Here is a 17534-nt window from a genome sequence, read left to right as displayed (position 1 = left end):
TACTCGAGGTCTCGTGGTACACAACATATGCTTTGGCATCACCTGCTACATGTTAGCAACATGCAGAGTTATTTCTCCTGACCACCCATGCACTTCTGCAGCATCCCTAACATTCTTAATAAAAATTGTCACATCCTCCAGTGTCTTGCCCGAGGAGTGTTTAATTAATGTGACAACTGCCGAGTCATATGGGACAGAAGGCACCCCCAATCCAGACTTATTTTTATCTAACTCCTCTTGCAGCTGAACCCAACTCACTTTCCCAGCTTCTAACTCACAGGTAAATTAAAAATTTCTCTGACTCTTGAGCTCCAACTTCTTTGTTAACGTGTGCACTCATTGAGTTAAAGCAGCAGTCACTTTGGTGGTGGTACTAGTAGCATATGTTTCTACCACGTACTCTAGTTCTTCCTTAATTCAGGTATTGAACAAAAAAATGCAGACTCCCCTTTAATCACCCTACACACATAAATTTAACCACTAATTAATTCTTATGGTGAATCATCACCTACCTGCACTTATTACAGCTGCTAGCCACATGACCAGTTTGCCTACACACAGGGCAAGTAGCTGCTACAAATGTGGTACATGGGAAATTGTGTCCAGGCAAATTACAAATTACCTCTGGCGCTAAAGTATCGTGTCCACTATTATCTCTAAACACAAATAAGTCCACAGGTTCCTCTGGCTTCACAAAAGTAGCTCTAAACATTATGTACTCTTATCCCACACAGTTGATTCAGACAGCAAGAGCAAACACCAAAAATAATATAAATAAAACTAGATTCACTGCACCACATTGTGCTGAGCTGTTGCCACCAAATCCACATAAAGTGCTACCGCCTCACTCACCATTCACCAAAACCAACTATCTCACCCAACCATAGTGCTTGACGTGGACGAACACTGTGAAGACAACTCTATCTCAGGGGTCTTAATGTGCCAGGATGACAGAGATATGGTTTGGGGGGAGGGGTGACTCATGCTGGGCTGCGCGGAAATACATAGGTGAGCCTGGCATCGACTTCATTCCATTGAAGAGTACACAGTGCCTCTGATGATCCAGGTAATGGCAGCGCAATGTGTGTATGTGTGTCAGCACCAACGCCGACACCAGGTTCAGCCGCCCCAGCACCTGGCCACTCCATGCCCGAGGTCATAACGGCTCCTCTCCTTGCTCAGCAGTCTGACGACTGGCAGCATTTGTCAGCCGAGCCAGAAGCCCCATGCCTGCCCACCTGGGGTGCGGCTGCCTTTTCCCTCTAGTGCTGTTTGTGGTCACCATGCAGAGCACAGCACCCTTGTAGCAGAGCCTCAGCAGCTCCAGTCACCTGCCCAGGACAGCTCAGTCGGTAATAGAGGACAGTCTTGCCCCGGGAAGTCACAATATCACGCCCAAGCTCCAGCCTTGCAGCCAGCAGTTTACAGCCCATATATTTTCAGTCAGATCGTGATAAAATTTCAAAGTGGTGCAATGATTGGTAGCTTGATTTAAATGTTCAGAAATATAAAATTGTGTGCTTCAAAAAATGAAAAAAGAGAACTTCGTATTCTATCACTGTAATGTCAGTGACTTGCAGTAGGAATCGACCAACTCTTACAAATACCTGGGAGAAACACTTTCTGGGGATATGAAATGGAATGAATACATAGGCTCAGTCATGTGTAAAACAAGTGACAGACTTTGGTTTATTGGTAGAATACTGGAGAAATGCAATCAGATTACAAAGGAGACTGCTTACAAATCACTCGTGTGACACATTCTAGAATATTGTTCATGGACTAACAAGGGATATTGAATGTGTATAGAGAAGGGCAGCTTGAATGGTCACAGGTTTGTTTCACCTGTAGGAGAGTGTCACAGAGACACTGAAGTAATTGAACTGGCAGACTCTTGAATAATATGAAAACTATCCCAAGAAAGTCTACATATAAAGTTTCAAGAACTGACTTTAAATGATGACTCTTACATTGCTCACATAGGGATCATGTGAACAAGATTAGATTAATTACAGCACACACAGAGGCATTTAAACATACTTCCTGCGTTCCATATGTGAATGGATCAGGAAAAAACCCTAATAACTGGTATAATGAGGTGTACCCTCTGCCATGCACTTAACACTGGTTTGCAGAGTGTAGATGGAGATGTAAATGCAGATGTAGACTGTGTTTATAAGTTGGAAATCTTGAGACCTACAGATATTGGGGGTGTTAAGAAAAATGGAATCATGTTCAGTCTATTGGTGAAAGTGATGTCTGTGTCTGAGGGAGAGTATGCTGCAATTTTTGTGGGAGACTACTAGAATGACTTTATGACTGGTTTCCAGATGGTTATGTGAAAGTTATTTATAATAAATACAACAGAAAGGAGCATTATTGGAGGAAATAGTAACAGCACAAATCTAGAGATTCTCCTCACAATCAAGGAAGTTGTGTATGTGCAAAATTTAGGTCTGGACAAAAAATTAATGTGACAATTGTGGCATTGAATTCTCTGTAGCTTGAGGTTTGCATGCTCAAAACTCTACTCTTCCTTCCATACTATGAGCTCTCACGCTTTTCTCACACACAAGACTTGTGTGTTACAGTAATCCTCATCATTACTTGGATATGGCTGTATTTCTTGACATTCTGGAATATTACCAGATTTCAACTGTTTCTTAGTTTCATTGGGTGATTGCATTTTGTTATTGCTTTGTTTTTAGCTAGCAGAATTACACCAAACTATGGAAGAGAGGGAGCATCAAATACAGTCAGAGCATCTGAGGAGTCAGTACATTATTAAATGTCTGCAGAGAGAAAATAGTGAACTAAAAGAAGAAATTTGTAAATTGAAGAATAATGGAAATTTATGTAAGAAAGTGAGTATTATATATTTGAGCTTAGTTTGACAGCAGTAGTATTGAATATCTTTTATTTTGAATATAACAATATTATGAAAAGGAAAGTTGCTATGCACCATATACTGGAGATACTGAGTCACAGATAGGCAGAACAAAAAGACTGTCCCAAATAAAGCTTTTGGCCCATAAGGCCTTCATCAACAACACACGCACACGCATGTGCACACGACTGCAGTCTCAGGCAACTGAAACCACACTGCAAGCACCAATACCAGTGCATGATGAGAGTAGCAACTGGGTGATGGTAAAGAGGAGGCTGGGGTGTGGGGGGGATAGTTCAGTGAGGGTGTAGGGGTAGCAGACAGTGAAGTGCTGTAGGTTAGATGGTGGGCAGGGGAGATGTGGGGGGGGGGGGGGGGGGGGGATAGCGGAAAAGGAGAGAAGTAAAAATACTAAGTGTGATGGTGGAATGACGGCTGTGTAGTGCTGGAATGGGAACAGGGAAGGGGATGGATGGGTGAGGACAGTGACTAACAAAGACAGAGGCCAGGAGGGTTACAGGAATGTAGGATGTATTTCAGGGAAAGTTCCCACCTGCGCAATTCAGGGAAGTTGGTGTTGGTGGGAAGGATCCGTATGGCACAGGCTGTGAAGTACTCACTGAAATGAAGGATGTCATGTTTGGCAGTGTGCTCAGCAACAGGGTGGTCCACTTGTTTTATGGCCACAGTTTGTCGGTGGCCATTCATGCGGACAGACAGCCTGTTGGTTGTCATGTCCACACAGAATGCAGCACAGTGGTTACAGCTCAGCTTGTAGATCAAAGGACTGTTTTCACAGGTAGCCCTGCATCTGATTGGATAGGTGGTGATTGTGACTGGACTGGAGTAGGTGGTGGTGGGAGGATGTATGGGACAGGTCTTGCATCTAGTACTGGGGTATGAGGTAAGAGGTTGGAAGCAGTGGTTGTGTAAGGATGGATGAGTATATATTGTGTAGGTTCAGTGGACAGTGGAACACCACTGTTGGAGAGGTGGCAAGAATAGTGGGCAGGACACTTCTCATTTCAGGGCACGATAAGGGGTAGTCGAAACTCTGGCGGAGAATGTAATTCAGTTGCTCCAGTCCCTTTCATACTGAGTTATGAGGGGAATGCTCCTCTGTGGCCGGACAGTGGGACTTCAGGAGGTGGAGGAAGACTGGAAAAATAAAGCACTGGATATTTGTTTTTGTACAAGGTTGGGAGGATAACTAAGTTCTGCGAAGGCTTCCGTGAGACCTCCGATGTATTTCGAGGGGGATTGCTCGTTACTGCAGATGCAATGACCACAGGTGCTAGGCTGTACGGAAGGGCCTTCTTGGTTAGGAATGGGTGGCAGCTGTCGAAGTGGAGGTATTGCTGGTGGTTAGTAGGTTTGATATGGATGGAGGTACTGATGTGGCCATCTTTGAGGTGGAGATCAACATCTATGAAGGTGGCTTGTTGGGTTGAGTAGGAACAGGTGAAGCAAATGGGGGAGAAGTTGTTGAGGTTCTGGCAGAATGTAGATAGGGGTGTCCTCACCCTCAATCCAGATTGCAAAAAATGTCAACAATGAATCTGAACCAGATGAGGGGTTTAGGATTCGGGGTTTATAGGAAGGATTCCTCTATACGGCTCATGAATCGGCTGGCATAGGATGGTGCCATGCAGGTACCTACAGCCATATGCAGGATTTGTTTGTGGGTAATGCGTTCAAAGGAGAAGTAATTGTGGGTGAGGGTAAAGTTTTTCATGGCGTCAATGATCTTATTACCTGGAACTTACCCTCTTGTATAAAAGATACCAGCCCTTTCCTCCACTGACTCTCCACAGTTCCTGTCTGTTTACCATACGGTGCCCCGCTCACCACTGTTGATGCCACCTCCCTTTACACGAACATTCCTAATGCCCATGGCCTGACCACTATTGAACATTGCCTTTCCCAACACCTGATGGATCCCAAACTAACAACTTCCTTCCTAGTCACTTTTCAGGCTCTCAACAGGTTTTTATTCATCAGTTTTTATCTCTCAGGTTGTTCAGGGTTTGAGTTGGTACTTTACTCAGCTGTGGGTGGTTCCAAGAGAATGCATCCCACAGGACTCTGTAGGATGCATTCTTCCACATCGTCATCAGTGGGCTAGTGACCATTGCTCAACCATGCACGGTGTGTCGTCACCTTTTGCATTTCGTACAGCTCCCACTTTGTAGCCTCAGCTAAAAGCCGGCCCCAAGGTGTCATCCAGAGGGCCCCTAATTGGACTTCTACCCATGGTTTCCAGTTCTCTCCTACAAAAATGTGGATATTGCATTTCTGTTGCCGTACCACAGTCCATCCTGAACCATAACTCTGTTTAGGTACCCTTTTTTTTGGGGGGGGGGGGGGGGGCTGGGCTGTCTTCAATATGAAGCTGACTTGGCTGCATCATATTCGTCAACTAAAGACACTCTGTATCCGGGAACTTGACATCTCTCCTCCTTTACCCACATCTCTTGGAGTCCAGAGCATGCAACACTTCTCCATATTTGCCGAGCCATGTTTATGGCATGGTGGCACCTTCAACTTTGTGTCTGTTAGATCCTGTCCATCACTGTGCATTTGAGTGGTCACTGGTGCTTTCCGGACTAATACCATAGACCAGGGATGGGCAAGAACTGTACATGCATGCAGATCTCTCTTGTCTGGCTGCACACCACCACCACCACCACCACCACCACCACCACCACCACCACAACTGAGAGGGACAGTGGGCCAACTGCATAGAAGATAAACCTGAGAAAGTTGATTCATTGGGGAAAATGCACTATGGATCACTATCACTATTACGATCACCTCTGCTGTTACAATCTCATGTTTTTCATACATGTGATCAACTGGGTGACCTACTATTGCCCATATAAAACTTTGAATATGGCGTAAAGATATATCATTCAGAGACCTTACACTCCAGAAATACCAGGTGCTATGTGTTAATCTTGAATGTCAAGGTATACGTTTTTTGTCTGACATGTGCGTAAAGGTCCTAAGGTTAACCATACAGATACAGGCACTTTCTCTTAAAGTTAAAGCTATGCTGTGCATGTCTGACATAAAACCTTATGTCCTGCTCTACATGAGGTGTATCTGATGTTTACGTTTGGTCGTATGTCATCCTTTTGTACGACAGACCCAAAATGTGGAAACTGCAGGCAATGACTCTCTGGGAACAACTGCATTTGTGTGTCAGTTGTACAGAACATTATCTTCATGTTCACTAGTTTACCCAGTCTTCAAAAATAAAAAGAATATGCAAGAATATAAATCAGTTGACCACTTGTCATATATCAAGGCAAGAAAAAAATTATGATTGCCTGCATGCTTTTGACATGGTGACCCATTACACCAAAGTTGCATCCATCACACTGCTTACTTCAGTTTTTTTCCAAAGCAGGTCTACAACCACACTCCACTCCATTGACACCATCTGCAGGAACCACTTCCCATACCCGGTCGGAGTCCGCAGCTCGTTGTCTAGTGGCTAGTGTTGCTGCCTCTGGATCACGGGGTCCTGGGTTAGATTCCCTGCCAGGTTGGGGATTGTCTCTGCCTGGGTACTGGGTATTTGTGTCATCATCATCATTCGTGGCTAGATTGGATTGTGAAAAAATTGGACTGTGTAAGACTTGGGACTTTGTACAGGTGCTGATGACTGTGCAGTTGAGCGCCCCACAAACCAAACATAATCATCATCATAATAATATCCGGTCGGAGAAGCAGCTTGTCCCACCAGCATCTACTGGTGACAGGGCTCCCTCTCGGTATGCCTCTTCTCAGAAACAAACAATTCACAAGCCAAAAGTCAGTGACTGAAGGATCTGTGGCACGAGTGTCTCAGGGCTGCCCACACTTCATCTCTTGGATAAGCTCTTGCTAGAGTATGACACCAAAAGCTGCAAAAGAGGAGGAGGAGGAGGAGGAGGAGGAGTAGGGTACTGCAGTGATCCCAGAGTCTCCAGATCTCCCCACAGCGTCGGATTCCGAACCAATGTTGATATATGTTAGCTGGCCCACACTGGTGACCGGCTGTGCTCCTGTGACATAACTGGTACTCCTGGTTGCTCCACAGCTAACCAGGATTCCTTCAATGTGCTGATCCACTGTAACAGCAGTGGATATAATTCAGTCACCTGTTAAAACTGCAACAGCTAATTTCTTCTTATTCTGCAGTCTGTATCATCCTCCAAGAATTTCATGTCACTGATAACCATTCCCCAACAATTTGTGGTTACCATGCTTTCTGTCAGAATCACACTGGCGCTGGAGGGCAACTGGAGGGGTCTGTACTTTGGTTCGCACACACATTATCAGCGAGTGGATTTTCCTGTGCACCACACTGGAAGCAATAGCTGTGTGAGTGCAAACTTCCCAGCTATCACCGTTTGTAACATTGATTTACCTCCCTTAAGATGACTGCCTTAATCCAACGGTTCTTTCCCCCTTTTCTCGCACTAGGGTATTTCAGTGAGCACCATCTCATGTGGGGACGTAACACTTTATCTGGTAGAGGCCTCGTGATTGACCAGCGTCTTCCTGATATTCATTTGTGCCTCATCATTGATGTTATGCCTACCCACTTCACTGCAGTTCATGGCACCTTTTTGGCTATCGACCTTACAAGCTATTCCCCCAGTCTCTTGGCTTCGCGACATTGATGGTTCCATGATGATCCTTGCATCAGTGACCACTTCCCAGTGATCCTGTCACTTCCTTGTCACTGCCTAACAGACCAATTACCATGGCTCTTCGTAGTGCCAACTGCCAGCCAATTATATGCCTCTGCTGTCACCTTTACCCCCACTCTGTCAAACTGCTTTGATGAGGCTGTGGAAGCTGTCTCGGACAAAGTCACCCATGCTGTTGAAACTGCTATTAATTCTACAGGCACGCTTCACAACCGGGCAGTCCCATGGTGGACCAAACACATTCCAACAGCTATTCATGATCATCATAGGGGCCTGCAACATTTCAGGTGGCATGCTTGATGGGCTGCCCTGTTCACTTTTAAGTGACTCTGCACTAAGGCTTGCAAGCTAATTAAGCACAGTAAGAAGGAATATTAGGAATTCTCAGTCGATTCTTAGGGAACATATGCCTCTCCCTCCCAGGTGTGGGCAAAGCTCCATCATCTACAGAGCTGCCAAAGGTCAGCAACTGCTCTTGCTATGTCTAATGATACATTATGTGATCAAAAGTATTCGGACACCCCCAAAAACATAAGTTTTTCATATTAGGTGCATTGTGTTGCCACCTACTGGCAGGTACTCCATATCAGCAACCTCAGTAGTCATTAGACATCGTGAGAGAGCAGAATGGGGTGCTCCGTGGAACTCACGGACTTCAAACGTGGTCAGGTAATTGAGTGTCACTTGTGTCGTACGTCTGTATGCGAGATTTCTACACTCCTTAACATCCCTAGGTCCACTGTTTCCGATGTGATAGTGAAGTGGAAACGTGAAGGAACACGTACAGCACAAAAGAGTACAGTCCAGCCTCATCTGTTGACTTAAGAGGGTCGTAACGTGTAATAGGCAGACATCTATGGAGACCATCACACAGGAATTCCAAACTGCATGGAAGTGAGAAAACTTGGATTTCATGGTCGAGCAGCTGCTCGTAAGCCACACATCGTGCCGGTAAATGCCAAATGACACTGACCCTGATTCAATTCATAACCAGATGATCCAATATCTGAATATTATTCAAAGTCCACATTTACACAAGACATTAGATCATATTTGGCTCGCAGGTGTCTTGCCTTTGAAATGTAAAGATAGTATGATTGTCCCCATCCTTTGCCAGGCAAAAACCCATCATATATTGACCAGTTAGTCTCACCAACATGCTCTGCTGAATGCTTGAAAGGATGGTAGCTGCTGATTACATTGGGTTCTTGAATCTCGGTGCTTTTTTTTACTCCCCTGTCTGTGTAGTGTCCTTGAGGGATAATCCACAACAGACCATCAGATCAGGTTGAAAACAGCAACAAGACAAATTTTTCTGAACACCAGCTCCTCATCGCAGTCTTTCTTGACTTGCATAAGGCATACGACACTGCTTTGTGCCATCACATTTATTTATTTAGTTTACTTAAATTTATCCATGTTTTATGGAATGTTTTGAGAACTACAACTGTTTCGTAAGTTTATGAAATAATTTATACTGCTTCAGTAATGTTTTTACTAATATTTAATAACCACAACACATTTTGCCAACATGCTGCCCTCAACAGGTTCATTCCAGTTACATTTATGTTATATTAATCTGGAGTGTGATTATGTTAATTTGCTGTGTGTGCCAGTGATGTTATGTATCGACATACAGTCCTGTTTAGAAAGATAATATGCACACTGCTGGCCGCTGTGGTCGAACGGCTGTAGACGCTTCAGTACGGAACCGCGCGACCGCTACAGTCACAGGTTCGAAACTTGCCTCGGGCATGGATGTGTGTGATGTTAGGTTTAAGTAGTTCTAAGTTCTAGGGGACTGATGACCTCGGATGTTAAGTCCCATAGTGCTCAGAGCTATAATATACACACTGAAATATATTTATCTTTCTGTACAGAATTTTATGTCAATACATAACCTCACTGGTGCACAGAGCAAAGGAATGTAATCACACTTCGACGTAATGTAATGTAAATGTAACTGGAATACACCTGATGATGGGAGCATGCTGCTGCAATGCATCATGATTCTTAAATATTAGTAAAAAAGTGGCTGAAGCAGTATAAATTATTTTGTAAAAGCCACCACATTTTACTTACCCTCCATGAGTGGAGCTTTCGAGACTCCATAATAATTTTTTTCACTTTCTGTCCCACTGATGGTTCTGGACTAGAGTTGGCGCTTAAATCAGCTCTTTACAGGCCCAAGAGAATGGTGTCCCACAGGGCTCTCTGCTGAGTGTCAGTCTTCCACATTACCATCAATGGTCTAGTGAACATTGGTCACCCCCCTGCATTGTATGTCAACAGCTTTTTCATTTGGTACAGCTCTCATTCTGTAACATCAGTTGAACATCAGCTCCAAGGTGCCATCCAAAGGGCCTCCACTTAGACTTTTTTCCATGGTTTCCAATTCTCTCATGCAAAAATGCAGGTCACTCATTTCTGTCATCGTACCAAAGTCATCCTGACCAAGAAGTCAACTTGGCTACCCAGCACTTGGACATTGTTGCACAGTCCCATTTTTTGGGTTTCCTCTTTGATAAAAAGCTGAGTTGGGTGCCCCGTATTCGTCAACTGAAGCCTAGTTATATGTGGAGGCTTAATGCTCTGATTCCTTGCCCTGGTCTCATTCTGGCTGGACTATTGTAGCCAGCTTTATGACTCGGTGGCACCTCCAGCTTTGAAATTGTTAGACCCAGTCTATCATTATGGCATTTGACTGACCACTGGTGCCTTTGGGACTAGTCCCATAGACTAGGCATGGCCAAGAAGTATACATGTATGCAGATCTCTTTGGTCTGACTTCATGCTTACACCACCACCACGACGCTATGCCATCTTAGTGAAATGGTGAGATAACAGCAAACGCATCACTTAAAGGGCAGCTCAGTCATGCAAGGAATGCAGAATGGCTTGCATGTGGCTTGATTTCATATTATGCTATATTAGAAAATTTGAATATCTGAAGCTGTTCACAACACATCATGAAGAGCAGTATTATACTGCTACTGATTGTTGGTACAAGAGAATACACCTTATTATGAATTCCTCCATATTTTTTCTAAAATGCCATCAATTATTATTTTTATGCACTTAGTCAGTGCAGCCATTTTAAGCAAGAAGGAAGTTCGAAATAATTAACAAATTACTCATCTGGTTCTTGTCACTCATCGTCTGTAATCTGGCTCACTGAAAATTGTGGGTCGCTGAAAAACAATGCCTAGGTGGTATGTTTAGGTAATTTTAAGTCTGACAGTTTTGGCACTACATGATTAAATTTCTTCATCAATCCTTTTATTTGCTTCTTCTCATATGTCAGTATAATCTCTGAAATCTCTCCCCATTCTGGTATAATCCATTCATTTGAACATAACAACTTCATAATCACTTCTCCGTAACTACTTCTCGCGCCATTCCCCAACAACTACTATTCCATGACAACTATTTAACAACTACTTGAGCCATAACAGAGCAAACTAACTATGATTTGAAGTACAAAGATGCAAGAAGTCAGAGTACAGCAATGTTAAACAATATTGATTTACGTCCAGAGACATTAACGCACAGTTAGTTTTTTCAAAATAAATCACAGAAATGGAAATAAGGACAATAATTTCAAATATAATAACAATTTCAAATCAAAATAAAAATATGAAAAATAATTACGTTTTCATAAAATAAATCTTTTGTCAGTGTCATGTATTTTATGTCTATTTATAAAAAAAGATTACTTAAGTTTTTTTATTCTGAATTATAATACAAAGTTCTAATTCTGTTGGAAAGTGTTGTCAGTGTAATGCTAGTATCAATTCTCTGATACATGATGGAAAACAGCAGCAATGACCAGTTCCATTACAACCTTTTTTGTATTAAAAAAGTCAGGTTTGCAACTGCGTTACACCAGTAATGTTGTGCGAGGCAAATTCTTACAAATTCTTTAAGCTGAGATATAGAAACAGAGGCAGAAAGAAAGTCTCTTTCGAATGTTGTTAAGGATGGAGTGAATAATTATAAAACAACTGAAAAAAAACACCTAGTTTTGGTGTCTAGAACTTCTCCATCAGCAGTGCCCTGGCTACAACTCCCACCAAAATATATGGCAAACGAAATAAAATATCCATCATCACTTAATTATTTTTGGGTCGCTGAAGACATAATAAGATTCGTATTTGATAGAAACTGTAGGCACCCTCATAGACACAGGCAATTAAACTGGTTTTCATCACTAACATTGTCACATAATAGTGAGTTATTTAATTTCATTATTAAAAAACCTTACCTCTCTCTCTCTCTCTCTCTCTCTCTCTCTCTCTCTCTCTCTCTCTCTCTCTCTCTGATGCAGACGTGGATATCACTTTTGCAGCCTTATTACAGACACATGGGAACTCTTCCCAATGAAAACCTTCATAGGACTCCTGGACATTTTGTCTATCTTTATGTAGCATATGGCTACATCACAAAAAATATTAAACTAAAAACTAATATCTAGGCCATGGAACATGTCTATAGATGCCTCCATTATTATCAGGAACTTTGTGCGATTGCCAGGGTAAGCTCTCAAGAGGACATTCTTGGATTATATGGCAAAAATTCTGCTTTTCAGCATCACAATCACAACTTGGTAAGCAAGTTTCTTCCACTTCTACAGAGTCAGCACACCTTCCGGTTAAGAACTAAACAGATCTTGCTTGGCGATGGCTTGGTCGATATGCATGGCATCTTAAGTTGTTCTGTCGTGGCAGTGATCTGTCATGTGTGTCTCCTGCAGTTGCTAGTATTAAAGCCATTTCCATCTTAACATTCTTCCATTTTCCACTGGTGGATGCTGAGAGTGAAGCCTACCTTTGCTGATGCTAGATGAACAGTATTTGGTCTTAAACTGAAAAATCATTCCAGGCATGCCTCTCCACTTAACCAACGTACTTTGCAGCAGTAAATAATGTCTCCATATCCTTTGTTTAATTCAGTCAGAAACTGTTGAAATTGACTGTGTAGTAACTTGTGTGACTTTGGAAAATTTAAAATTTACTGTTCAGACCGCCAGTTTCATGATATGCTCCATCACTGAAAATTCAGCACAAAATCCTTCTTGATGTACGTAACAATGAATTCCATACACATCTTCTGTTGATCATTGTAGTTTTTTGTGCAACAGTGCTGCAATCCCATTTTGTGCCTCTCACATCGCTGGCTCTCCACTGCTGGTAATTGAGACCAACATGTTCCAATTCAGGTCAACTGTTACAACTGCCCTTTCAACAGTTTTTGCAAGTCAGTACTTCTGCCTTTAGACACTCGCTGCCGTGACAGCTATGCGGCAAGTTGTTTCTCGTGACAGTCTAATTTTGGGAAGGTCTGTACATCTGTGGCGTCAAGAGTTCACTGCCTCAACAATGCATTCTTTACTGAAGTTGCCATCGCTGAAAGGTTTATTTTATCTGACAAAGTTTTGCAGTATTTTATAGCTTACTTTTAATAACGGGCTGCTACTGTTAGTCGCCAGCTAAAAAATAAGAAAAAAACAGAAGGAAACAACACATTTGCTATCTGCAAGCAAATACGTACAAATAGAAACAGCGCAAACAGAAACATTTTTATGAGTTACTCACATTGAGATGGCTGGCTGCACATCACTGCACCTTCTTACATTGGCCAGATCATTTTCACTGTAATCGCCAACTAAACCTTCAAATTCCTTGTTCATTGTATTGTAATGCCATTCTATAGAAAATTTGTGGTGCCTGTTCTTACCAGGTTGTCCTCTTCTTGTGATTATTTTGTTTGCTGCTAATGGGTGAAATGTAGCCAGATTCACACTACTTCCATATTTGCTGTTACAGCGAGTTTCATGCAAAACCTAGTAGTACAAGAATGTTGGTCTTAGTAAATGTATTTGTACCGTAAAATTCAGTTCGCTTGTTTCTTGTTGAATATTGTAGATCATCTCCATGTGATATGTTGATTTTGTTATGTCTGAGAGCATGTTAAGTCCGATTGGCTACAAAAATGTTATGGGTTTACGTTCTTGTGTAATTCTAGTCAGACAAAAAATAGCTTCAGATGTGAGTTGCATTTTTAAACTTCATTTTGTTCTTCTGTTACTATCAGCTAGTTAGTATGTGCACATTCATGAATAACAACACAAGTGAACAAAGAACTCATTACATCCCCCTTTTATCGTAACACACAACAGAATGGGCCATGTGACACTGCCCAGATACACAAAAGGCTGCAACACAAGCAAGTCCAAAGATGATAATGCGATACATTGATTATCGAAGTTACATTTATGAAACTCTTCAAGTTACACTTTATATTCCAATTTTTTATATCACTTCCTCAGATCTAAATGTGAAATAAATAACATGATTGGAAATGATTATTGTTAAAGTTGACACTTAAATGTGAGACATAAAGGAGCAAAAATTTTAACTGACATTTTAATTAATGGGGTGGGTTTTATTGTTCGTATGTTGACAAGATAGTTTGTTATGGTTTAATTGTGATGCAAAAACAAACAATTAGCATACTTCCAGAAAAAGTCATGTCATCGTGAAGTCTTTAACTTTGAACATCGCAAGGTTCACTACTACGAGTATGGTCTTCTACTGTTTGTAACCAAACAATTTCTATAGGTCAGTTGCATTATAATCTCCCCCCTCCCCCAGGCTCTTGAGGACATGAACATGTGAGCAAAATTCTGATACTAGAATAATAGAACTGGCCAAAAGATGTAAATTTTGAAAAATATATGTCCAATTTTTAAGAACATTTTTTTGAAAATACTTGGATTTTGAAGCCTGTGACCTGTGTTTCACTGTGACAAACAAATCTCAAAACATTAACAAATTCTTTACAAATTGAAACAAAACTTATAACAAGACTGACTTATTGATTTTGTGTTAAGCAAATAAAAAATATCAAACTTTCAAATTATAAATAAGAAAACAAATATTTTAACAATAATCATCTTGGGTTGAAGCTCTTTTTTTCCGTGTTTGCTTTATCAATACGTATGTTTTTGGATAGGGTCCGCCTTCAGGAAAACACAATTTTGTTTTTTAACCCAAATGTGTTTCACTGCAGTTGCAGCATCTTCAGTGGGCTTTTATTTTTCATCTGTTAAAGATAAAGTAAGTTTTTAAATCGTAATTACAGATATTTGAACAAACACATGAATTATGAATTCATACCTTTTTACCCCATAGTGTCTTTTTTTCTGATGCGTTGTGTTTCTACAGTGACTGTTTTGTTCCACAGTTCATAATCTGCAACCAGTAACATATTGAAGTAGATGAACTGTTTAAGCCAAAATTACGATACGAAAATTGTTATTTTCTATGCCTGAAATTAATTAATTCTATCTCTCTCTCTCTCTCTCTCTCTCTCTCTCTCTCTCTCTCTCTCTCTCTCTGTGTGTGTGTGTGTGTGTGTGTGTGTGTGTGTGTGTGTGTGTGTGTGTGTGTGTGTGTGAAAAGCCGCTTATGACACTGGGAATGATTGCCCATCTCCGGCGATCTGCATCAACTGCTTTGGGAACCACTCAGTCTGGATTCGAGACTGCCCTGTTTTTGCTGAAGAACACAATTTCAAGAGATAAAACTGACTAAGCAGATCACTTCTGCTGAAGCCAAAAAAGAATAAAAGGCAACAAAACCCCTGTCTTTGCCACCTCACATTCTTTCATGGTGCAGAAAACTATTCCCAAGGCAGACGCTTCAACACAGACGATGCCTAGTGTACCTGTATCCACCACAAGCACCTGTACTTGCACGTGCACATGTCAAAGGAAAATAGAGGGAGGACAAAGCAATCCAGGCAGCTGTTCCAGGAAAGACTAACAACAGTTCCACAGTGAGCATCCAGAAGGTACAAGAAAAGCATAGTGCATCTCATTGTCCCCTTTCCCTTTCATCCTCGAAGGGATAGGGTGCAGGGAAAGGCTCACGTCGTCTGGGTCATGTCCTGAGAGCCGTCAGACATCATTCTTTCCCATCTGACCGATGAGAAGGATATCGTGGAGTTAGATGCCTTGGGCCCAGGCAGCCTCTCCACTCCCCATCACTCTTGAAGTGCTTCACCTCTGTGGTGCAAGTATGGCGGTAAATTAAAACCGCACCGATGACATGGCTTCCATATGACAGTGGAACATGATTGGGTTCAGGACTCAGATTGAGGAACTGAAACTCCTAGCACAGGCACATCCCTTGTGCTTTTGTTTACAAGAAATGAATTTTAAAGATATACAGGGTGATCAAAAAGACAGTATAAATTTGAAAACTTAATAAACCACGGAATAATGTAGACAGAGAGGAAAAAATTGACACACATGCTTGGAATGACATGGGGTTTTATTATAACAAAAAAAAATATTTCACAAAATGTCCGACAGATGGCGCTGGACAGCAATACGTCAGGAACTGCTACCGTGATGGGTGAGAGGTACGTCGCTATGTTACAGAATCGCATCATCCCCAGCCTGGCTGATAAACGCCTACTGGAACGTACGATGTTTATGCAGGATGGAGCTCCACCCCATATTGCTAGACGCGTGAAAGATCTCTTCCGCGCGTCGTTTGGTGATGATCGTGTGCTCAGCTGCCACTGTCGCCATGCTTGACGTCCCAGGTCCCCAGACCTCAGTTTGTGCGATTATTGGCTTTGGGGTTGCCTGAAGTCGCAAGTGTATCATGATCGACCGACATCTCTAGGGATGCTGAAAGACAACATTCGACGCCAGTGCCTCACCATAACTCCGGACATGCTTCACAGTGCTGTTCACAACATTATTCCTCAACTACAGCTATTGTTGAGGAATGATGGTGGACATATTGACCATTTCCTGTAAAGACCATCATCTTTGCCTTGTCTTACTTTGTTATGCTAATTATTTCTATTCTGATCAGATGAAGCGCCATCTGTCGGACATTTTTGAACTTTCGTATTTTTTTGGTTCTAATAAACCCCATGTCATTCCAAGCATGTGTGTCAATTTGTACCTCTCCATCTACATTATTCCGTGATTTATTCAGTTTTCAAATTTATACTGACTTTTTGATCACCCGGTAGATGTCGCTGTGCTACAGGGATATGCGCTATACTGCAAGGATGACCTATCGGGGGGGAAAGGGCCAAGGGAGTTGCCACAGTGTTCATCCAGAGGATCACGACATGCCTCCTTGGCTGCTCGATCCGCCCTTTCATTCCCCTCAATTCCAATGTGCCCAGGTATCCAGCAGAAAGATACCTCCTTCCCCAGATGTTGTAGTTGTAGGACGGTATCCTGGATATTCTGTGTTACTGGTTACAAATGTTGGAGAGAGTAAACGGTGCTCAGAGAATCTGAGCAAATGAGAAATCTAACACCAGGAGAATGTCTCATCTGCTCCAGTGCTACGTAGCACATAATCATGCATTGAAAACAGTAAATGCTAGAGGCTGTCTGACCTTGAGGGCACAATGCAGGAAAATGACAGAGGAATCGACTGTCACCCATGCTTAGACCCATCCATAAAAACAACTACATGGGTGTGGACTCAAATAAAATATCAGAGAATATCACATTACAAATGGAAGCAGGAGTGCTATATCTAATGTACATCGCCACATCTAAAATCACAATGGGTCTCTCCAGTAACCAGTAGACCCTGTATTTGGGGTCATACTGGCTCCACACCAAGTGACTCCAGCACATGCTGCACGTGGATCATAAATGACATTGTGGCCCGAGGATGGTTGGAAAAATGGTATTCCAGAGGTGGGACAAGCAACAGTATGGTGTGCAGGTGAAGTTGGGAGCTGTAAGAAGCTTATACACCTGACACACCATGAAGAGCTGGTGCCAGATGGTAAGTGACAGTTCCCCTGCCTCAGTGCAGATGCTAGGTATGGGACCAGTCCAATAAGCACCCGTGGCCAGCCAAATCCTCTCATGATGGACAGCATCAATGATCCGCAAG

At 42.3% G+C, this 17534-nt stretch overlaps 1 protein-coding gene across 6 annotated transcripts in view; it reads left to right on the top strand.

Moving 5' to 3' along the window:
* The window catches only part of LOC124721633 (centromere protein J), a 280955-nt gene that overhangs the window by 167720 nt on the left and 95701 nt on the right, over positions 1-17534 (top strand). For 5 of the 6 annotated variants that reach the window (XR_007006363.1, XM_047246697.1, XM_047246695.1 and 2 more), the window contains exon 7: positions 2709-2864. The exons of the other annotated variant lie outside the window; for it this stretch is intronic. Coding sequence is in view for 4 of the 5 variants with exons in the window: in XM_047246697.1 (XP_047102653.1) it covers positions 2709-2864 (156 nt within the window). In the remaining variant the exon portion in view is untranslated. The remainder of the gene's footprint in view (positions 1-2708; positions 2865-17534) is intronic. 6 annotated transcript variants of the gene reach the window in all.

This window comes from Schistocerca piceifrons, chromosome X (genome assembly GCF_021461385.2).
Source record: "Schistocerca piceifrons isolate TAMUIC-IGC-003096 chromosome X, iqSchPice1.1, whole genome shotgun sequence".
NCBI classification, from domain to species: domain Eukaryota; kingdom Metazoa; phylum Arthropoda; class Insecta; order Orthoptera; family Acrididae; genus Schistocerca; species Schistocerca piceifrons.
This window is presented reverse-complemented; position numbering and strand designations above follow the sequence as displayed.